Consider the following 16956-nt stretch of genomic DNA (forward strand, 5'->3'; position numbering starts at 1 on the left):
AAATTAATATTATAATATATTAGCATATTGTGCATATATAGGCATAGGATAGGTTAGGTTAGGTGTTTAGGTTCTGTTGGCGATTATTTGTATTTGTAGTACGTGGGTGAAGCATTTATAGCGTTGTGAGTCGAACAAAATTCGTCAGTGAAGCACTTGTTCCGGATATGTTCGAACGTCAGCAGTTGTGAGTCGTGTGTAAACCGCTTTTCATTCATAAACAGGGGGTTTGACGGGTGCATGGAATAACTTTTGGATCTTTGTTTGGAGGACGGGCTGCATTTGAAGTAAGTGGGTGAAGCCTTTACATCGTTGTGGTTCGAACAAAATTCGTCAGTGAAGCACTTGTTCTGGGAGTGTTCGGACGTCACCTGTTGTGAGTCGTGTATAAACTGTTCTTCATTCATAAACAAGGGGTTAGGCGGGTGGATGGAATCACTTTCGGGTCTTTGTTTGGAGGACGGGCTGGACCGAGGCTCTCAGCTGCCCGAAGATGTGAGCTGACCGAGGTATAGTGAGCTGACCGAGGCTATGAGCTGACCGAGGCTGTGAGATGACCGAGACTGTGAGCTGACCGAGGCTCTGGGCTGACCATGACACTATCACAGGTGTAGGCTGTTCACCCAACACAGCCACCCCCGCCATCACTGTCACAGCCGTCCTCGCTGCAGCAGCCGCCACAGCCGTCAGCACTGCCGTAGCTGCCACCACAACAGCCGTCAGCACTGCCAGAGCTGCCACCACAACAGCCGTCAGCACTGCCGTAGCTGCCACCACAACAGCCGTCAGCACTGCCAGAGCTGCCACCACAACAGCCGTCAGCACTGCCGTAGCTGCCACCACAACAGCCGTCAGCACTGCCAGAGCTGCCACCACAACAGCCGTCAGCATTGCCATAGCTGCCACCACAACAGCCTTCAGCACTGCCATAGCTGCCACCACAACAGCCTTCAGCACTGCCGTAGCTGCCACCACAACAGCCTTCAGCACTGCCAGAGCTGCCACCACAACAGTTTTCAGCACTGCCAGAGCTGCCACCACAACAGCCTTCAGCACTGCCAGAGCTGCCACCACAACAGCTTTCAACACTGCCATAGCTGCCACCACAACAGCCTTCAGCACTGCCATAGCTGCCATCACAACAGCCTTCAGCACTGCCATAGCTGCCACGACAACAGCCTTCAGCACTACCATAGCTGCCACCACAACAGCCGTCAGCACTGCCATAGCTGCCACCACAACTGCCGTCAGCACTGCCATAGCTGCCATCACAACAGCCGTCAGCACTGCCATAGCTGCCACCACAACAGCCGTCAGCACTGCCATAGCTGCCATCACAACAGCCGTCAGCACTGCCATAGCTGCCATCACAACAACCTTCAAAACTGCCATAGCTGCCACCACAACAGCCGTCAGCACTGCCATAGCTGGCATCACAAGCGCCTTCAAAAGTGCCATAGCTGCTACCACAACAGCCTTCAGCACTGCCATAGCCGCCACCACAACAGCCTTCAGCACTGCCATAGCCGCCACCACAACAGCCTTCAGCACTGCCATAGCTGCCACCACAACAGCAGTCAGCACTGCCATAGCTGCCACCACAACAGCAGTCAGCACTGCCATAGCTGCCACCACAACAGCAGTCAGCACTGCCATAGATGCCACTACAACTGCCTTCAGCACTGCCATAGATGCCATCAGCACTGACATAGATGCCATCAGCACTGCCATAGCTGCCACCACAACAGCCTTCAGCACTGCCATAGCCACCTAGCTGCCACAGCCGTCAGCACTGCCATAGCTGCCACCACAACAGCCGTCAGCACTGCCAGAGCTGCCACCACAACAGCCTTCAGCACTGCCATAGCTGCCACCACAACAGCCGTCAGCACTGCCATAGCTGCCACCACAACAGCTTTCAAAAGTGCAATAGTTGCCATCACAACAGCCTTCAGCACTGCCATAGCTGCCACCACAACAGCCGTCAGCACTGCCAGAGCTGCCACCACAACTACCTTCAGCACTGCCATAGCTGCCACCACAACAGCCTTCAGCACTGCCATAGATGCAACTACAACTGCCTTCAGCACTGCCATAGATGCCATCAGCACTGCCATAGCTGCCACCACAACAGCCTTCAGCACTGCCATAGCTGCCACCACAACAGCCTTCAGCACTGCCATAGCTGCCACCTCAATAGCCGGCAGCACTGCCATAGCTGCCACCACAACAGCTTTCAAAAGTGCAATAGTTGCCATCACAACAGCCTTCAGCACTGCCATAGCTGCCACCACAACAGCCTTCAGCACTGCCAGAGCTGCCACCACAACAGCCTTCAGCACTGCCATAGCCACCTCCGTCACAGCCGTCACCGCCACCATGTCTATCGCCTCTCACTGTCTTCTTGCATGTCCTTGTACCTTTGTCTATCTTTTTCTCTGTCTATCAGTCTCTTTTCTTTTGCCTTGTCTGTCTGTCTGTCTCTTTCTATCTACTTGTTTGTCTCTCTCCATCTTTCTTTCTTTCTGCCTGTTTTTCACTCAATTTTTTGTCTGTATCCTATTCTCTCCTTCTCTGTCTTTTCTATCTTTCTTTTGTTTCTGTTCATCGATTGTCTGTCATTCTCTCTCCATCTGTCTGTCTGTCTGTGTCTCTCTATCTCTTTCTATTTTTATCCATTTATCTGTCTGTCTGCCAACGTCTCTTGCTCTCACTGTTTCCTAGTGTGGTCTCAAACTTATTCACTCATTCCGTCTCTGTCTGTCTGTCTGTCTGTCTGTCTGTCTGTCTGTCTGTCTGTCTCTCTCTCTCTCTCTCTCTCTCTCTCTCTCTCTCTCTCTCTCTCTCTCTCTCTCTCTCTCTCTCTCTCTCTTTCTCTGTCACTATCTCTCTCTCTCTCTCTCTCTCTCTCTCTCTCTCTCTCTCTCTCTCTCTCTCTCTCTCTCTCTCTCTCTCTCTCTCTCTCTCTCTCTCTCTCTTTCTCTCTCTCTCACTCTCTCTCTCTCTCTTTCTCTGTCACTATCTCTCTCTCTCTCTCTCTCTCTCTCTCTCTCTCTCTCTCTCTCTCTCTCTCTCTCTCTCTCTCTTTCTCTCTCTCTCTCTCACTCTCTCTCTCTCTCTTTCTCTGTCACTATCTCTCTCTCTCTCTCTCTCTCTCTCTTTCTCTCCTATCTCTCTCCTGTCTCTCCACCCCCTTCTCTCTCCTCTCTTTCTCAACTCCCTTTCTCTCTCTCTCTCTCTCTGTTCTCTCATCTCTCTTTGCCTCTCCCTTTCTCATTCTGTCTCCCTTTGTTACTCTCCATCTCTCTCTTTCTGTCTAACTCTGTCTCTGTCTCTCTTGATCTCTCTCTCCCTCTCTGTCTTTCGGTCTCGCTCGTTCTCTGTCTCCTCTCTCTGTTCTCGCTCTCTTTCTTTGTCTCTTTCCTCTAACCTCCCAGCACTCCCCCTTTGTTTCTCTCCTCTCTCATTCTGCAGTCTCTCTCACTATTTGTTTCTCCCCTGTTTCTTTCTATCTGTCTCTCATTGCATCTCTCTCCCATTGTACCTCTGTCTGCCTTTCTCTGTGTCTCTCTCTTTTTCTGACTCTGTTTTCTCTTTCTGTCTCTCCTTGTCTGTCTTTCTGTTTTTTAAATTAAATAAAGATATGTATTCCAATAATTAATAATTAGAATATTCGTTATTCAAACATTAAAAACGGGTGTCATAAAAACGTTATGGCCTCACGTTTTATACTCGTGTTTACAAATTCTCGGAATACATGTATAAAACGTAGTTTAAAAAGTAATTAAAACAATCAAATGTTGTTTTTTTCACGTTCTGAAAACGAGAAAATGTTTGCTGCGAGCTGACCGAGGCTGTGAGCTGACCGAGGCTGTGAGCTGACCGAGGCTGTGAGCTGACCGAGGCTGTGAGCTGACCGAGGCTGTGAGCTGGCCGAGGCTGTGAGCTGACCGAGGCTGTGAGCTGACCGAGGCTGTGAGCTGACCGAGGCTGTGAGCTGGCCGAGGCTGTGAGCTGACCGAGGCTGTGAGCTGACCGAGTTTCTGAGCTGACCGAGGATGTGAGCTGACCGAGTTTCTGAGCTGACCGAGGCTGTGAGCTGACCGAGGCTGTGAGCTGACCGAGTTTCTGAGCTGACCGAGGCTGTGAGCTGACCGAGGCTGTGAGCTGACCGAGTTTCTGAGCTGACCGAGGCTGTGAGCTGGCCGAGGCTGTGAGCTGACCGAGGCTGTGAGCTGACCGAGGCTGTGAGCTGACCGAGGCTGTGAGCTGGCCGAGGCTGTGAGCTGACCGAGGCTGTGAGCTGACCGAGTTTCTGAGCTGACCGAGGATGTGAGCTGACCGAGTTTCTGAGCTGACCGAGGCTGTGAGCTGACCGAGGCTGTGAGCTGACCGAGTTTCTGAGCTGACCGAGGCTGTGAGCTGACCGAGGCTGTGAGCTGACCGAGTTTCTGAGCTGACCGAGGATGTGAGCTGACCGAGGATGTGAGCTGAGCGAGGCTGTGAACTGACCGAGGCTGTGAGCTGACCGAGGCTGTGAGCTGACCGAGTTTCTGAGCTGACCGAGGATGTGAGCTGACCGAGTTTCTGAGCTGACCGAGGCTGTGAGCTGACCGAGGCTGTGAGCTGACCGAGTTTCTGAGCTGACCGAGGCTGTGAGCTGACCGAGGCTGTGAGCTGACCGAGTTTCTGAGCTGACCGAGGATGTGAGCTGACCGAGTTTCTGAGCTGACCGAGGCTGTGAGCTGACCGAGGCTGTGAGCTGACCGAGTTTCTGAGCTGACCGAGGATGTGAGCTGACCGAGGATGTGAGCTGACCGAGGCTGTGAGCTGACCGAGGCTGTGCACCAGCGAATCTCTTGTTTTGTTGTGAGCTGAACTATATGCCGTCGGAAGTTATGAGCAACACAACGCTCTGGTGCAGAAATCATCATGCTGATCATGCTGTCAACTCTGCTGTGTTGCCAGTGTAGAATTCTTATCAAATAACATTGTTGACATGTGCTGCTTTGCCTTAATATAGAACTCCACCACTTGTCCACATGAATAGTTTGCTGTTGTGTTGTACATTGTGAATGAAAATTTGCATTGCAATGCTTGAGTACTTGGCAAAATTAAGGTAGTTACAGTGTATTAGTCAAATGATCTTTAAAATTAATTCATATTCAATCATTATAAATTGCAAATGAACACTAGTTTCCTGTATTTGGTCCTCAATGTGAACAGACTAATCTGCCCCGAGATGGACCAAATAGATTTAAAGGTTTGAAATGTGTCTACTTTGTTCCAGACATCAAAAATGTTCAAAGAAACTAAGTCATTTTACTTCATTATGTAGGAATAGAGTTTGTGACACTTTCACACTGAAAGACACTGGTGCTGAGAAAGATATTGACACTGACAAAGCCAAATTAACTGGATATAACAAACCTGGAGAGTAACAACACGGATACCGTGCATTTGAGCAGAGCCAAACAACTTCCCACTGGAAGTACAGATCATTACCACTCTCGTCTACGGCCGCCACCTGCTCATCGTCAGTTTGTTCGTTGATGATGAACTCTCTAAACAAAACACTGGACATTGTTCGTCACATGGATGAGACCGTTCGTGTCATGGAGTGCAGTGCTGCCGGTACTCATAATTATGTACAGATATGTAAGGTTCAGAGAGCACTCCGTCATCAAAGCGACTATCATGATAACCCCAACAAACTTTTGAGCCAAAGACCACAACAGGAATCAAGGAGCACCGCCCCGGCAACACAAACGTGTCGGAAGTTTGACACATAACATACTAATGCTGTGTACTAACATTTCTAGAACCCATATATATATCCAGCAAACCTGGTTATACTAGTTACATTACTTAGTCGTGAAGGGATTACAGAAAATTAATTATCTGCTACATCTCGTATCATTAAAACAACAGTTTAAGCATTAGAATTAATTGAAAAGTTTTTTTTCAATCCTTTAACTTGAAGAAATGTACCATAAACCAATGGACTTCCTCCTATTGTCAAATAATAGAATAAACACAAATAGAACCATAATTTGGGGAGACGCCGCTGCGGGTAAGCAGCTGCCTCCAGGAATGAACGTGAACCTAAGTATTTTACCTCAATAAACTTATTTCAATTTCAATTCCACTAGGGAGGTTCCCTGGGGTCCGATACACTCCCGACAAAGATTGATATTTCAATCGGCCGCCGTGATTATTGCCTCAGTGACCTCATCCATAAGAAGGGAAGATCAGCTCTCGGTATTTCTATTGCACATAATTTTGGACATTATTAGTGTAGGAATTTATCGTTATGCAGTAGGGAGACTACTACACCAAGAGTAAGCCTTATTATTCAGCCGGTCCTCCAAAAATGGGGTGGTAAATGTAAGAAGACAAATAAGTGCAATTATGTACTATTCATAGCAGTTAGGAATTGTACTTATTTTCACTTAGTATTAAATCGTACTGTCAAATATATTGTGAATATTTGAGTTTACCTGAAAAACTGAATAGAAAACCACAACCTCACCTAACCGTCTTAGTTTTTGAAGATAATAATTTTATTGCTTCCTAATTACAATTAGTACTTAACTTATAGCTATATTGATATTACAGTTTTATAAAACTAATAAAACAAAACTAAAATATATCAATAAATTGTAAATTAACTCAGGATATTTTAAAATTTTGCATAAAATCTATGTTGTTTAATAAACCTGAAAAAGAAATTCCTGATATTTAAAACTTGTGTATAGCCAATTGAAGATGAAATCTTCGTCCTAAAATTCTGAGTGGCTTAACAGAAAACGAGGATAATTAAATCGGGGGAGGGAGTTGGGTAAATGTAACAGCCCCCTAAGTGCAATTATGCACTGTTTATGACAGTAAGAAAGTGTACTTATTACACTTAGTATTAAATCGTACTGTCAATTCGGAGGATGGGTTGTATTATTATATTACATCACAAATTTATTATGTCACACCTGTACCTTACATGTTTTGTGCAGTTGTCACAGTCTAACTTGTTGGCAGATAAGCTAGTGATCTATGAGACATGCCAGAGAGATGTCACACCTGCGAGATAGTATACAGACGTCTTACAGGCGCTGGCTGCCCCAACAACCGCCATTAACATGACCAGAGGGTCCACATGTGGCAAACCAGTCTGAGATTTGAAAACTAGCTCTCACTCAACCATATCAGCTGAGGCTTCTTTTAACATGCTATACTAACCTATTATAATTTTACAATACAACATTATCATTTTATAATAGTAATAACACACTTTATATTGTAGGTTATTTATAACCACAAATTGTGGTATAAGTTATGTACATTAACCGCCCCCCCCCCCCTACTTGTAAACAGGTAAACACCTAACAGGATACATATTAAAATACAGTCCACTTTTTAAACTAAATAATAAATATAAAGTAATTCAATAAGTAATTAAATAAGTAAATATAATAAAAACACATTACAGCCTGCTAGGAAAAATCCCACATACCCACATCAGAGGATATCAGCAACAATTGTCATCACTGTGGAGGTGATTATCGACTCACAGCTGGTGCTACCGCCTGCCCTGCTCATGGTAAGAAGTGCTGTGAGTGTGGAAAACTAGAACTTTTTGGTGTCATGAGTCGTTCCACTGGGAAGTGATCACAGGTAATGAACATTAGTGCAGTGCGAGGTTTCAAAAACCATGTTGCTATAAATATCATGGTGGACACTGTATTGACTTGGTTCTCACGGAGACCGGCAAGTTCCCTTTGCATCTTGCAGTAGCCCCACACAGAGTTATCCAGAGGGATTGACAGATTAAATTTTTGCAACACTTTGCAACACTCGGGAAAGCGCCGGGCACAACACTAGGTCACCGGCTGTTACTGGGCTGGTGATGGAAGCAAGTACTAGAGCAAGCAACAAGATATTTACACGTCAATTGCAGAATGACACAGAGTAATAATCTCTTCCCCGAGGATATCGTAATCTTGCATCGCGGGTTGTCGTCCTGCTCAAATGACTGTCGCTAGAAGATGTAAGACGTTATGGGGTCACACATCAACTGTAGTGATGCAGGTTGTGGCAGCACTACCCTATAGATGGAGCCAAGAATTACTTCAGTAGACTAATGATGTTGTAGGAGAGAAGTAGGAAGTAGTTAATTGAAAACTGAATATAATACAATATATAAGTTTATTCATGAAACGTAACACTATAACACTTGGGCTTTTGTTACGTTAAATAACAGTATCACGCCAGCAACAGCTAGGCAACGCATAATCCAGCAGGATGGGGACAGCGTAGATGCTTTGTACACTACTTGCAAGCCACAACCTGAACTTACAAGTACACTCAAGATAACTAATGATAACTAATCAACACTCAAGATAACTAATCTGCACACTGAAGTATAATCAAAGTATACAGCAATGGCATATATCAATTCCTGGAGAAGATTGCACATTAGCAAATGATATATGCTCAATTAAATCACTGTTCTACCTGGTCACGCGGACAACTCTACTGAGTATAAGGAAACACGCTAGTCTCAACTGAGCCAGATAAATGAACACTTAGTACACTGACTCACATACACCACGTCCATGTGTAATTATTACTCAACACACAAAGTGCTGAAACACACAAGTAATGCGCGGGATTACTTTAATCCACTCACACAACTGACTGTCTGCTACCAGACACTCACACAACTGACTGTGTGGTCCAGACACTCACACAACTGACTGTGTGGTCCAGACACTCCCACAACTGACTGTCTGCTACCAGACACTCACACAACTGACTGTGTGCTACCAGACACTCACACAACTGACTGTGTGGTCCAGACACTCACACAACTGACTGTGTGCACCAGACACTCACACAACTGACTGTGTGCACCAGACACTCACACAACTGACTGTGTGCACCAGACACTCACACAACTGACTGACTGCTACCAGACACTCACACAACTGACTGGGTGCTACCAGACACTTGCACAACTGACTGGGTGCTACCAGTCACTCACACAACTGACTGGGTGCTACCAGACACTTGCACAACTGACTGGGTGCTACCAGTCACTCACACAACTGACTGGGTGCTACCAGACACTCACACAACTGGCTGGGTGCTATCAGACACTCACACAACTGACTGGGTGGAATCAGACACTCACACAACTGACTGCCTGCTACCAGACACTCACACAACTGACTGGATGCTACCAGACACTCACACAACTGACTGGATGCTACCAGACACTCACACAACTGACTGGGTGCTACCAGACACTCACATAACTGACTGGGTGCTACCAGACACTCACACAACTGACTGGGGGCTACCATACACTCACATAACTGACTGGGTGCTATCAGACACTCACACAACTGACTGGGGGCTACCATACACTCACACAACTGAATTGGGTGCTACCAGACACTCACACAACTGACTGGGTGCTACCAGTCACTTGCACAACTGACTGGGTGCTACCAGTCACTCACACAACTGACTGGGTGCTACCAGTCACTTACACAACTGACTGGGTGCTACCAGATACTCACGCAACTGACTGCCTGCTACCAGACACTCACACAACTGACTGGGTGCTATCAGACACTCACACAACTGACTGGGTGCTACCAGACACTCATACAACTGACTGGGTGCTATCAGACACTCATACAACTGACTGGGTGCTACCAGACACTCACACAACTGACTGCCTGCTACCAGACACTCATACAACTGACTGGGTGCTATCAGACACTCATACAACTGACTGGGTGCTACCAGACACTCACACAACTGACTGGGTGGTACCAGACACTCACACAACTGACTGCCTTCTACCAGACACTCACACAACTGACTGGATGTTACCAGATACTCACACAACTGACTGAGTGCTACCAGACACTCATACAACTGACTGGGTGCTACCAGACACTCACACAACTGACTGGGTGGTATCAGACACTCACACAACTGACTGCCTGCTACCAGACACTCACACAACTGACTGGATGCTACCAGACACTCACACAATTGACTGGCTGCTACCAGACACTCACACAACTGACTGGGTGCTACCAGACACTCACACAACTGACTGGGTGCTACCATACACTTACACAACTGACTGTCTGCTACCAGACACTTACACAACTGACTGGGTGCTACCAGACACTCACAGAACTGACTGGTTTCTACCATACACTCACGCAACTGACTGCGTGCTACCAGACACACACACAACTGAAGACTCCACCATGAGACCCCCCATTCATTAACATATCTCTAGTATCAGCTATTGATACAGATAATGGCCCCAAGGAGCTTCCACTTACAGGCTCACCATAGCCCGTGCTACTTGTAACTTTTTGTTCTGAGTAGCTGAATCTAAAACAATAACAATAGGGGTTTGTAGTTAATAGAAGTAAATGGGCTGATGCCAAGGGAAATATTGCTTTGTAAGGTCAAACAAAACTTTACCAGAGTGGAGAGGGCGTGCTTATGTGACTTCAAGATAGAGTGGACATTGTGGTAAACCAGCAGACAAAGCAGAACCGCAAACTATAGACGAGAGGGTCTCCGCCAGCTGGAGGATGTAACCACATACCAACCGATACAAACCCCGAATATATAACTAGAACATGCTCGCAAGAGGAGTAGAAATCTGATATTAAAATTTTATCCTAACACAGATGAAGAGGAGGGGAGGGGCAAGATTCTTTACAGCCGCGGTCAGAGATGTGTTCATAACATTTGCATGTGAAATGCCGCCACCATATTTTCTGCCCAAAATCTACAAATCCATAAACATAGTAAAACAGATATTGACAGAAAGATCTGCAGTAATCGGTTGCACGGCGCCGACAATGCCTGTAGGCCCAGTGTGCACGGCACTTCAAAATGCCACCTTTGGGCGTTTTACCGGAATGACTAAATGACACAACAGATTTCCTGGCAAAATTGTCAATCCACGAGAGCTTATTCCACTGGGGTCGAGCCTCTTTTCTCCGAACATAGTGTCTTTATACCCTAGCATTCCGCAGAGGGAGGTCGCATGACGAGTAGCGGCCTTCTTTGACACACACAAAGGACAGATTCATTGTGAGCTGCATGACGCAGGGGTCTGGCGACCACCTGCCAGAGTCCTGTTAGAGGCTCTGGATACTACATACCGCTGGATCACACTCTTATACTTTGATACTAACACGTACAGACAAATCACACACACAACAATAGGGGCTAGTGTCAGTGTGGCGGTAGCTGAAACTTTTGTTCTAACAGTGTTTAAGGAGCTTAGAAAGCCGTGTGCCCCGGCACCTCTTATCTACTTCCGATTCATACAAGATGTCTCTGGTAACTTGCCCGTACTCACATAAAACAGACGATTCCTTCACAGCATTGAGGGTTTCTTAATCCACAGCCCTTTGTCAGAGTACGGGGTAACTATCTTTTTGTAGTATTTCACATCACTAAGCCCCTCTCACTGGCGCCAACCACACATTGAGGAGGGAAGAAATAGCCTAATTTTCTCTATCCCTTTGAGATGTATTTTCTTGTCATAATAAACGTACTTGAACTTGAACCACACATTAGACAATTACATTTGTTATGAGAACAAGTGAACAGACAGATAGACAGAAAAAGAGACCGAGATAGATAAGGCCAGAGTTAGACAGACAGATGGTACATCTGAAGAGATAAAAATAGATTGATATGGGGATTGATTGATTGATACATCGATGGATGGATGGGTACATTGACTGATAAATGGATAGGGAGATCAGTAAGTAGATAGATAGAAGGAAAGGTGGAGAGATAGATGGATGGACAGATAGATGGATGGACAGATAGATAGATAGATAGATAGATAGATAGATAAATAGATAGATAGATAGATAGATAGATAGATAGATAGATAGATAGATAGATAGATAGATAGATAGATAGATAGATAGATAGATAGATAATATTAGATGAATGGATAGCTGGACAGATTGACTGATATATAGATAGATTCATGGATAGATAGATAGATAGTGAAATAAATAGATAGGATAATTGATATATGGATGCACATATCATTGGATAGAAAGATTGATGGATGGAAAGATGGATGCATTAATTGATGTATCTATATGTGGATAGATGGGGGAATAGGTGGATGGATAGATTGATGGATGGATGTATAGATGAATGGATAGATGGATACGCACTGATGGAAAGATGGGTAGATGATTTGGTTAATGATAAATATATTACACAGATAAATGCCATTATCGTTATATATCAATGAACAAATCCACAGGAGCCGTGATGAGGATTCGAACCTATGTGGTGGGTGTTCCAAAGGCACGCTCTAGTTGACTGCGCCACGACATGGTCAACAGAATTGCAACCTTGGGTACTACTGCACCCACAAGGATCTCGAGGCTTCCAATGAAGCTGAACCACTAAATTTCACTAAACTCCCCCCAAGCACTTGAGCTCTGTTGTCCAGCAGCTCTACCTCTGACGGCTCCTCTTTCTTTTGACCATGTTGTGTCGCAGTCGACTAGAGCGTGCCTGGGAACACCCAAGGCATAGATTCGAATCCTCATCACGGCTTCTGTAGATTTGATAAATATATTCATCCATCGATGGATTGATAGACAATTGGGTAGATAACTGGATAGACAAATGGATCGACAGATATTTGGATAGAATAGACAGATAGATGGATGGTAGAGGAATAGATGGGAGAAAGGGTAACCCCTCTAGCAGTCCTGTATATTGACAGATAAATATACCTAATTCTGTAAGCGAGAATGTCTGCTTGTCTGCCTTTCCCAAGGTGGATAGCAGACACTCGGGGATAGCCTCACTAAACTTTGCAAGGTCACTTAAGACTGTATGCCAAGTGCAATAGGGTTTTTGGGATCATCCCAAAATGTCTGTCTTTAAGATGGATCGTCGACTGATCCGCATCCCATCACTCCAATGAAATATAAAATGCTGGAACATTGAGTCAACATGGACGTAGTTGATTGAATATTACCTTGAACACTTTTGCACAATGTGAGAAAGATTGAGAGGGAGGGAGACAGGCAGAATAAGAGAGGGGTACGAGACAGAATGGGAGGGAGTGAGAGACGTGGAGATGGAGGAATTGATGGAGAAAGTCAAATTAAATGAGAGAGAGAGAGAGAGAGAGAGAGAGAGAGAGAGAGAGAGAGAGAGAGAGAGAGAGAGAGAGAGAGAGAGAGAGAGAGAGAGAGAGAGAGAGAGAGAACGAGAGAAAGCAAGAACGAGAGAGAGAACGAGCGAGAGCAAGAGAGGAGCAATAGAGAGAACTAGAGAGAGAGAGAGAGAGAGAGAGAGAGAGAGAGAGAGAGAGAGAGAGAGAGAGAGAGAGAGAGAGAGAGAGCGAGAGAGAGAGAGAGAGAGAGAGAGAGAGAGAGAGAGAGAGAGAGAGAGAGAGAGAGAGAGAGAGAGAGAGAGCAAGAGAGGAGCAAGAGAGAGAACAGGAGAGAGAGAGAGAGAGAGAGAGAGAGAGAGAGAGAGAGAGAGAGAGAGAGAGAGAGAGAGAGAGAGAGAGAGAGAGAGGGAGAGAGATATTGTCCATGTAGTAAATATATAAACAGGAAGGATGAGTTAGAGAGAGAGATGCAGCCTGTGATAACGGCTCCTAACATCATTCAGGCGGGTCTGGGCGTCGTGTGTAATTATAATTTCGTGGAAGGAAACCACTTGAAGAGAGACCGAGCACTAGGAAGGTTTTGGAGGCCGTTTGAGAAATGAAGCCATCACTAGTAAATGGCACAACTTCCTTAGCGGGAAGCCCACTAATGAGGTGGCCACAGCCCTTCACTTGCTAATGGCATTACCACTAAATCTTGCTCAAGTAATTCACTTACTTCTTTAAGCCCTTGGTTACTCACCTTCAACCTTTACACAATTTGTGTTATGTATTTTTATGGCTGTATTTACTAAGTGTGGTAACTCATTACCAGTTTATTTACTTGCACAATTGATCACGTATAATCGGACCTTTCAATCTGAATTAACAGTATTAATTTTTCTAACTGGAATCCTGTGGAAATTAGTGACCGTAGCTGGATGGTCCGAGTCAACACGCCTTCGATTATATCACAGACATGATGGGATACCCGGCAGTGCTCAGGTCCACCAGACATGGTGGGGTGCCCTGCAGTGCCCAGGTCCACCACAGACATGATGGGATACCCGGCAGTGCCCAGGTCCACCAGACATGACGGGTACCCGGCAGTGCCCAGGTCCACCACAGATATGATGGGGTACCCGGCAGTGCCCAGGTCCACCAGACATGATGGGGTACCCGGCAGTGCCCAGGTCCACCAGACATGATCGGGTACCCGGCAGTGCCCAGGTCCACCAGACATGACGGGTACCCGGCAGTGCCCAGGTTCACCAGACATGATGGGGTACCCGGCAGTGCCCAGGTCCACCAGACATGATCGGGTACCCGGCAGTGCCCAGGTCCACCAGACATGATGGGATACCCGGCAGTGTCCAGGTCCACCACAGACATGATGGGGTGCCCGGCAGTGCCCAGGTCCACCACAGACATGATGGGGTACCCGGCAGTGCCGAGGTCCACCACAAACATGATGGGGTGCCCGGCAGTGCCCAGGTCCACCACAGACATGATGGGGTGCCCGGCAGTGCCCAGGTCCACCACAGACATGATGGGGTGCCCGGCAATGCCCAGGTCCACCAGACATGACAGGGTACCCCAGTACCTGTGGCCCGGTCCTCGACCAGGCCACCTTTTTGCTACACAGCCCCCCCCCCCCCACAGGAAGCAGCCCGTAGCAGCTGTCTAACTCCCAGGTACCTATTTACTGCTAGGTAACAGGGGCATCAGGGTGAAAGAAACATTTGTCTCCGCCTCCACCGGGGACCGAACCCGGAACTTCAGGACTACGAATCTGAAGCGCTGTCCACCCAGCTGCCAGGCGCCCATTTGGCCGGTTTCCTCAAATAATTTGCTTTTAGAGAATGTTACCCGCAGGGTCAAATTTTTGCTCTTACCTAGCTGTCGAGAGGTCCATATCTATAATTTATAGTAAATTAAAGAATGTAATTATTGCAGCGAAATCACTGGTTCGTATCAGCGCGCGCTTACAATTACACAATTAAGCAAAATTAGCCTTGCCTAAGGAATTAAATTTTTAATATTAATTTTTAGATTTATCTCACTACAGAAATTGTTCCAGTCATTTATATGAATAAAAATCAATATATATATATATATATATATATATATATATATATATATATATATATATATATATATATATATATATATATAATTCACTATCTCTATCATTCTCTACTACTATATCTCTCTACTACACTTTTACACTCTCGCTCTTTCTCTACCCCCTCACTGGTTATCTTAATGCCAATATAGCAGGAAAGTGAACAAACATTGATAGGAGAAAAATCACTGGTGTAGCGGAAGGTCAGAGTGAATCAATTAAGGAGATGTTTGCCTAAGTATGGGGGAAATCAGAAGGGAAGCTGCGAGACATGAAGGAAACATTAAGCAGTCTGCAAGATCTGAAAGCAGCAAATGAGAAGATAAGAAGACTCGAAGAGAACCCTATCACACAGATGAGAAGTTACACTAACTTGGCTGATGATATGATGACCAAAGCACGCATCAGAAAATAAAGAAACGACGACGTTTCGGTCCGTCCTGGATAATTATCAAGTCGTGTGATAGAGGAGAGGAAGGTATGGGTAAATATATCATTCAAGTATCCCACTAGAAGAGGGAAATATATCAATGGAAGGTACTTCCAGAGTCCATGCCACAATGCAGAAATCCTAAGAAAGATCCCCGTGGGAAATAATTCCACATTAAATGTAAAGGGGTTTCCTTAACTATAAATAATTCTTAAATATTAAATATTAAGTTCAATTACTATAAGAATATGTTTCAGATTAAACCTAATAATATAATAATATGGAGCAGGGAAGTAACGCAACACTCATATGTGGTGTTGTCAGCTGACTCCTACGTCACACCACTAGAGATAGCGAGAGATAATTGGAAAACTGAAGTTGTTTCTTGTTAAGTTTTTATTAAAACAGTATGAAGAAAATAAATAATTATTTAAAAATCCATTGAATTAATGGTTTAAGTTCGATTTATAAACAATTTGAATTTAGAGCCCTTAATTCATATATTATAATTTTCTCCTTGGCTCAGGGAAGGAGGGTGTCGATGTCATTACAGTCGAGCATATCCCAAATTGGTGTACATCATACGAGATACGTGGACGCCAAGCAAAAATTTCCCAGCATACTCTGCCGAAAGTTTCATAGCGTCATTTTGGGCAGTTCTTGCTGTTTTCCGTCTCACGATTCCACTAAGTTCCCTAACTATTTATCCTTCTTTGCTTGGCCAAGTGTAAACTGTTTTTAAATTGCAAAATGGTAGTATGGTATTGAGAGCAGGTAAGCTTCAGGATAATACAAAACCCAAACGTGAGAACTAAGGCTCTCTAGCTACAAGTAGGAGTCAATAACGCTTACACGTGTGATTCTTTGATAATAGTAAACTTGTAAGTTATTACAAACGTAAAATAACAAAACCAAACAACCTAACTAAAGGTCAGAAAACCATTTGACCCATTAGGACTACTGAGTCCCCATAAGTATTTATTGTGAAATGTTAGTACAGGAACATTGGGTTGAAAGGATTCGCTGAACCTCTAATTCTAAATCTCGATGAGAAATGGGAGATAGTAAGGAACATAACTCCCTACAAAAAATCAAGTTTTCTCAGATTTTATCAAATGAAAATCAACCAACAAGTATACATATATTCTGTGATGCTTCCACTAAAGCTTATGACACTGGCATATTTAGTAACTAAACAAGCTAACTTATTAATAT

At 45.2% G+C, this 16956-nt stretch overlaps 3 protein-coding genes across 3 annotated transcripts; all 3 read right to left on the reverse strand.

Annotated features, from left to right (window-relative positions):
- Positions 1-435: 435 nt before the first annotated feature.
- On the reverse strand, positions 436-1731 carry LOC138366670 (calphotin-like). The gene has a single exon (XM_069327917.1). The coding sequence runs from the start codon at positions 1729-1731 to the stop codon at positions 436-438; it is 1296 nt and encodes a 431-aa protein (XP_069184018.1).
- A 20-nt stretch (positions 1732-1751) lies between these two features.
- On the reverse strand, positions 1752-2381 carry LOC138366671 (uncharacterized). The gene has a single exon (XM_069327923.1). The coding sequence runs from the start codon at positions 2379-2381 to the stop codon at positions 1752-1754; it is 630 nt and encodes a 209-aa protein (XP_069184024.1).
- Positions 2382-3809: 1428 nt separating this feature from the next.
- On the reverse strand, positions 3810-4943 carry LOC123762373 (mucin-3A-like). Its single transcript, XM_045748887.2, has one exon. The coding sequence runs from the start codon at positions 4941-4943 to the stop codon at positions 3810-3812; it is 1134 nt and encodes a 377-aa protein (XP_045604843.2).
- Positions 4944-16956: the final 12013 nt, after the last annotated feature.

The sequence above is a fragment of the Procambarus clarkii genome, chromosome 2 (genome assembly GCF_040958095.1).
Source record: "Procambarus clarkii isolate CNS0578487 chromosome 2, FALCON_Pclarkii_2.0, whole genome shotgun sequence".
Classification (NCBI taxonomy): Eukaryota; Metazoa; Arthropoda; class Malacostraca; order Decapoda; family Cambaridae; genus Procambarus; species Procambarus clarkii.

Bases quoted from the DNA above. Each gene is read 5' to 3' on its own strand.
- LOC138366671 (XM_069327923.1), bottom strand. From the start codon at position 2,381: ATGGTGGCGGTGACGGCTGTGACGGAGGTGGCTATGGCAGTGCTGAAG.
- LOC138366670 (XM_069327917.1), bottom strand. From the start codon at position 1,731: ATGGCAGTGCTGATGGCATCTATGTCAGTGCTGATGGCATCTATGGCA.
- LOC123762373 (XM_045748887.2), bottom strand. From the start codon at position 4,943: ATGATCAGCATGATGATTTCTGCACCAGAGCGTTGTGTTGCTCATAAC.